This window comes from Adiantum capillus-veneris, chromosome 9, assembly GCF_014529385.1.
Source record: "Adiantum capillus-veneris isolate H3 chromosome 9, ASM1452938v2, whole genome shotgun sequence".
NCBI lineage: Eukaryota > Viridiplantae > Streptophyta > Polypodiopsida > Polypodiales > Pteridaceae > Adiantum > Adiantum capillus-veneris.
Window position 1 is genome coordinate 63,858,241 of NC_140939.1, and position 6,000 is coordinate 63,864,240.

Sequence of the window (6,000 nt, forward strand, 5' to 3'; positions counted from 1 at the left end):
GCTCAAACCAACTCGGCGCAACTCTGTAAAGATCCATCTGGTCGAAGGTTGCCAAGGGCCTCCTGACTGAGGCACCCTGGCACGAAGCCTCTGCAGCAAGAACTCCTTCCAGGGCTGCTCGCCTGGAAGAAGTCCTTTGACGACGAACTTCCCAAGAAGGGCTCTGCTCTGCTGTGCTGGATCAATGATCCCAAGCCCTCCCTGAGAACAAGGAAGTGTGATGACCGACCAAGCCACCTTGGCTCGGGCAATTTGAGTGTCGCGACCTGACCAAAGGAAGTTCCTGATCAGCCTCTCTACCTGGCTGATACAAGAACTCGAGAAGATCCAGCAAGAAGTGATGTACCACATAGTCGCCAACAACACCTGGTTGGCAACTACTACTCTACCAGCCAGCGAAAGTCGTGCTGAGCTCCAATGTAACAGCTTTCTCCTGATGGACAGGAGAAGAGGAGCAATCTGCTGCTCGGGGGACAAATCCAAACCAACCTGACAACCCAACTACCGAACTGCAGTACCTGGAGGAATCCACCTGAAACCCTCTCCTGGCATCCAATCTGGCACAGAAGCACTGCCAACCGAGAAAGCCATTGTCAGTGCACCCGATGCACAGCTGAAGGTCTCCAAAGCCTGCCCACATCTGTGTAAATTGGCCTCCTGGCCCTCTAAGTACAAGGCTGAGTCGTCGGCAAACTCAGCGTCCAGAAGCTCATCTCCCCGTATAGGGAGTGCTAAGCCCCTCAAACCAACCTGCTGTGACACCAAAAATCTGCTCATCGCCTCCGCATAGAACAGAAAGAGAAAGGGGGCAAGAGGACAACCCTGTCTGACCAATCGTGTGAGCATGAAGCGCTCACCTCTACCTCCTGCCAAAAGCATCTGACTGTGAGCCTGTCTGTACAAAGCTGACACCCCTCTGATCCAAGCATCTGAGAAGCCCATCCTGTGAAGCGTGCCCTCTAGAAAGTCCCAGTCAACTCTGTCGTATGTCTTCTCAAAATCGAGAAGAAGAATCACAAGGTCCTCCCCACGGAGACGTGCCAGGGCAGAAGCCTCCCAGAAAGTGAAGATGTTGTCAAGGATACTGTGTTCCTTGACAAAACCTGTCTGAGTCCCATGTATAAGGCTCTCCAAAAGTGGTTGAATCCTCAAACTCAGAGCCTTGGCAAGAATTTTGTAGGCTGAGTTGAGGATGGTGATGGGGCGCCATTGTCGAATCTCATCCAAGGAGCCACCCTCCTTTGGGATGAGGTAAATCAGGCCCTCACTCATGCTATCCGGCATCACTCCTGTGTGTAGAATGTACTGAAAGGCACTACACAGATATGGGCCAAGCAGGTCCCAGTACTCCAAGAAAAAGCTGGGAGTCAGCCCATCCTCACCTGGACAGCTACCACGCGGGAGGGCCCTAAGAGCCGTGTGCAGCTCCTCAAGCTGAAGAGGTATCTCTAGCCTCTGGCGCATCTCCTCAGTCACAAGACAAGGCATCTGCGCCCAAACCTGCTCCCTGCATGCATCCTCTCTCTCTGACTGGGGCTCAGCCGACAGTAGCTCACGGTAAAAGTCAGTAGCAACTACACGCATATCCTCAGGCTCATAAACAACTGACCCATCGGGTCTCCTCAGCTGATTGACCTTGGCATGCGAGTGCCGAGGTCCCACTGCCTCAAAAAAGGCACCGTCACTCTGTCACCCACCTGAGTCCACTGAGATGCCTGTCGGTGAAAGGCAAACTCATGGCGCCTCTCCTCTGTGCAAGCAAGCTCCTGTCGAGCCTGCTGTAACTGCTCCTCCAACTAGGGACTGTCTGGATGCTGCTCCTGCATCCTCTGTAGTGAAGCAATGCCTCGTCTGAGACGCTGCTCCTCCTCTCTCGTTGCAGCCCGTCGAGTCAGAGACTCCTGGAGAAAAAAGTGGCTAAGTTGAGCTAGGCCTAAGGCCACTCTGTCTGCAGGTAGAGCCTGGCTGTCCATGCCCTCTGTCCAGAGAGCCTCTACCCTCTCTCTGAGTGCTGAGTCCAACAAGACCCGCTCTGGGATGCGAAGCATCGTGCTCCCACTCCTCTGCCTGTCTGCCACTGTGAGGATCACTGGTGCATGGTCCGAGAAGGATGTCCCTGCCAGGATGCCCACTGATCCCCCCAAGTCACTGAAGTGGTCACTAGTGTAGAAGCGATCTATCCGCGATAGATTCACTCCTCCCACTCTGCGGTTTGATCTAGAGAAGGCAAGACTCTCTGGAGGCCTCACAAAGCCAGAATGCTGCCATGTATCCGAGACCCTCAGAGTCATACACAACCTCTCCCAAGCTGCTAACTCGACTCCATGCACAGTAGCATGGCTGCCTCCGATCCTGTCAGAAGGGTCCTCCAACATGTTGAAGTCCCCTCCTACACACCAATGGTCAACCTGTGGCAAAGGCTCAACAATCTGTGACCAAAACTCTGCACGAGCACTCACCACATTGGGTGCATAGATGTTCAGGAAGCCCACAAGGTCACCCTGAACCTGCATAGTAATCCACTGAGCCCTGCCTGGCACAATAATCCCTCTGTCCACAATGGCCTGCTGCAATGAGTCCGCAATAGTCATACATACCCCACCCTGGATGCCTCCAGGTCCAAAAGCAGCTGACCAAAAGGTATCATAACGTCCACGCAAAATCTGACCACATCGCCGAATGCGGCTCTCAGACAAATGGTGCTCCTGAAGCATAAGGAGATCAATCTCTCCTCCCACAAGGCAACGCTGAAGCTCTTGACGCAATCGGCCCCGCTGTCGCTGAAACTGGGGCCCACCTAATCCCTGCACGTTCCACGAGACGATCCTCATGGGGAGCGAGAGAGAACAGATGCTGCCGTAGCAGCAAGACGGGCTATCTTCGAGGCAGGCTTGGATGGGGAGTAATCCGCATCCGAGCGTCCTCTAGATAGGCGAGCCTGTAGTGAGTGCCTGGCCCAAGCCCAAGCAGAGCGAGCCGTGCGTAAAGCAACCTCCTCTGACCAGGAGTCCTCATGAATGTATACATAGCAAGGCAAACACTGCGTATCAACAAAAAAGTACACCACAATGTGTCTACATCTTGCTGAGTCTGGGGGTGTCACCGCAAACTTGGCCAGTGGCCACAAAGTCTGCAGCAAATCTGTAACTCCAAGTTCTCCCATGTGGTGAGAGAACTCGAGAACCTGTGTATGCAACCATCCCACCACTCATACACCCATCCCACCACTGAGTCGAGGGACCACTCTGTCTCGGTCCTACCACAGAGGGGAAAGGAGAAACCAATTGCTGAGTCCAAGGCCTCCGTCCCCCTAGCGGCGAGGAACAGAGCGTGGACCCTGAAGCAGGCTGTCTCGTGGTCTGCTGCGGAATCGCCGAGAAAGCGAGTGAATCCGTAATCAAAGAAATCCCAGCGGCGTCGGAGGTCAATGCTCGTTAGACCACGAGGGATAGCTGCAAGGGAAGATGTCTGAATCTGCAGAGGGGGCCGCAAGAATGGCTGACCCTCTCTCGCTAGGCGACTCGTGGCAAAGGCGCTGCCAAGAGATCTCCTAGCCGTCGGCGAGGGACCAGTCTCCTGAGTCGATGGTGGTACTGAAGCAGGAGGAGGGGGAGAAGGAGCAGGGGGGGGCGGAGGAGAAGAGAAGCGGGGTGGGGCGACAGAGACAGGGGGGCGAGGTGGGGAGTGGGCGGGAGCAGAGGGCGGGGGAGGGGATGAGGAGGAAGAGGGAAAATCTGGAGGTGGGGTGGCTGGCGAGGGTGAAGCGGAAGTGGAGGCTGGCGTAGGGGGCTCCTCCTGCTCAAGAGGACCAATGCGGTTCCCCGTGGGAACCCACTGCTGTTGAGTAGGCACCTGAGGGCCACTCTGAGTGCCAGGCTGTCGCTGTGGTCCCTGGCGTCGACGGCCACGGGCCTGCTGCCACCCCTCCTCCGCTGGAGCCCCAGGCTTGGAGGGTGGCTCAGAATTTGTGCGCTGTGCCGCTGGCTGTGGCTGAGGCTGAGGCTGAGGTGCAGGTCGAGGCCTCCTCCGTGGACAGGCCTTCGCTAGGTGGCCCATCTGTCTGCAAATGAAGCATTGGTTCGGGAGACCCGAGTACTCCACACTCTGTCTAAACCAACCCCCACTCACCCGAGGCAGAAGGATGACCTTCGGGAGCGTGTGGGTATCTCTGACCAAAACTCGAACTGAAGGGATGCCAGCCGCCTTGGCAGCTACTGATGCTGCCGTACGAGGTGTCTCCAAGACAGTCCCGATGGAGAAAACAGCCAGGGAATTGGGGGGGGGGGGGGGGCGGGCGGGCGGGCTAGGGGGCAGCTAGGGGTGAGGGCGGCGGGCAGCAGGGGGCAGTGGTGGCGGGCTGGGCTGGGTGAGGGAAACAGCGCGAGGGCGAGAGGGGGCAGGGGGAGGCAGCGCGAGGGTGAGGGGAGCAGCGTGGGGGGGGGGGGGCTGGGGGCAGCGCGAGGGCGAGAGAGAGAGGGGGGTTGAGGGGCAGCGATGGCGCAAGGGGGGGGGAGCGTGCAGCAGCAGCGAGCAGTCTGGCCAGAAAATCATCCTTTTTTGTTTTACATCAGCTGAAGGCCACTATTTCTTTGTGAACAGTGCACATACAGCGAAAAAATGTTAAAAGCGGGTCTACATACAGCCTTAGTAAAGCATGGAACTCTTAGGAGAAATTGTGGACCATCGGATCAAGCATGTTGATTAGTTTATGATGGAAAATGTATTTTCTATTTTTGTCTTGAATATAGTCTTATGTATATGTGGGCCATTGTGAGAGATGGTAGACATTCGTTTTTTAATTTTTTTAAAGAGAGACATTGAGTAGTGGGTCACACACTCTTGTTCTCCTCTTCTTATGCGGGCCATTGTGACTTTTCATTATGTTGTTTTCTGCATCTGTGGAAGCTTGTTGGTTGAAATGATAATAGTCATTCATATGTTTTGCATATACTAGATTCGAACAAAGCTGCAACTGGAGAACAGAGAATATAGCAGTATCATCTCGTCAATTCGCCATGTTTATCAGGTTTTCTTAAATCCTCTGAACTCTGATTGCATCAGAATTTACACGTTTCGAATTTTCTCCTTTCAGTTGATATGTGCACTTGGAATGCTTGTGTGGCTATTTTTCACTTAGGTGCACGGAATACGCGGGTTTTTCGCTGGAGTTCTCCCACGTGCTGGAAGGAGGGCGCTACATCAGGCATTTGCTTGGTATGTGCTGCTTTTTTGGATTTGGCCTGGTGGGAATGCAGTTGGGATGCTAAGGATATGCATGCTCATGCATTGATTGCGCTCTCTCTAAAGTGTTCCATTACTCCACATACTGCTAAATGGTGTACTCACAAAGTTCATGCTGTTAATATGCAGGACTATTTATGAGGAGCTCATGGGAAGGACCACAATCCTCGAAAAGTAAGATAAAGTGGCATATAAACAGCATTTTTCTAGATGTTAACCAATACAACCTTCTGGCAGGATGTTCTCAGTTAGGGTTCTGTACATTTTCTGTCATCGAGTTAAGAGTTATTTGTGCACTTGCAATCTGGTCACTTCCATATGGCAATACTCCTAGTTTTTGCATTTCTAGTGAAGGGCCCTATTTTCAATTTGTTTCCTTCCATTCTATGCTGAGTGTCCATAATTACTTGTTTTATACACACACACTGTGTGCGCGCGCGCACACAAATTTGTATATAGCTGAACTTCTTTGGGTTTGAATGCTTTTTCCAGAGAAATGACAAATGCAATAGATATGTGAAATTTGTCTGTGTTTTACAAGAAATTTTGCAGAAGTAGTTCCTGTGAAGGAAATTTTCATAAGCCACATGGGATAGTCTCACCATTGGCATCCCCATTTCTTGTCCCTACAAGGATTGGTAAATTTTGTGCCATCTCAAGTCTGCTCTCACAATTTTCCAAGCCTTGCTACATGTGGATGTACATGTCGAACTTTGAGATCACAATATAAACTGCTAAGAGCAACATCTGTGTTTACTT

At 52.8% G+C, this 6,000-nt stretch overlaps 1 protein-coding gene across 1 annotated transcript in view; it reads left to right on the plus strand.

Moving 5' to 3' along the window:
- LOC147450579 (uncharacterized) overlaps window positions 1–5,763 on the plus strand; it is a 53,353-nt gene extending 47,590 nt beyond the window's left edge. The window contains exons 6-8 of the mRNA XM_086519756.1: window positions 4,955–5,026; window positions 5,138–5,214; window positions 5,371–5,763. Coding sequence (XP_086375882.1) covers window positions 4,955–5,026; window positions 5,138–5,214; window positions 5,371–5,419 — 198 coding nt within the window. The 3' untranslated portion in view covers window positions 5,420–5,763. The remainder of the gene's footprint in view (window positions 1–4,954; window positions 5,027–5,137; window positions 5,215–5,370) is intronic.
- Window positions 5,764–6,000: the final 237 nt, after the last annotated feature.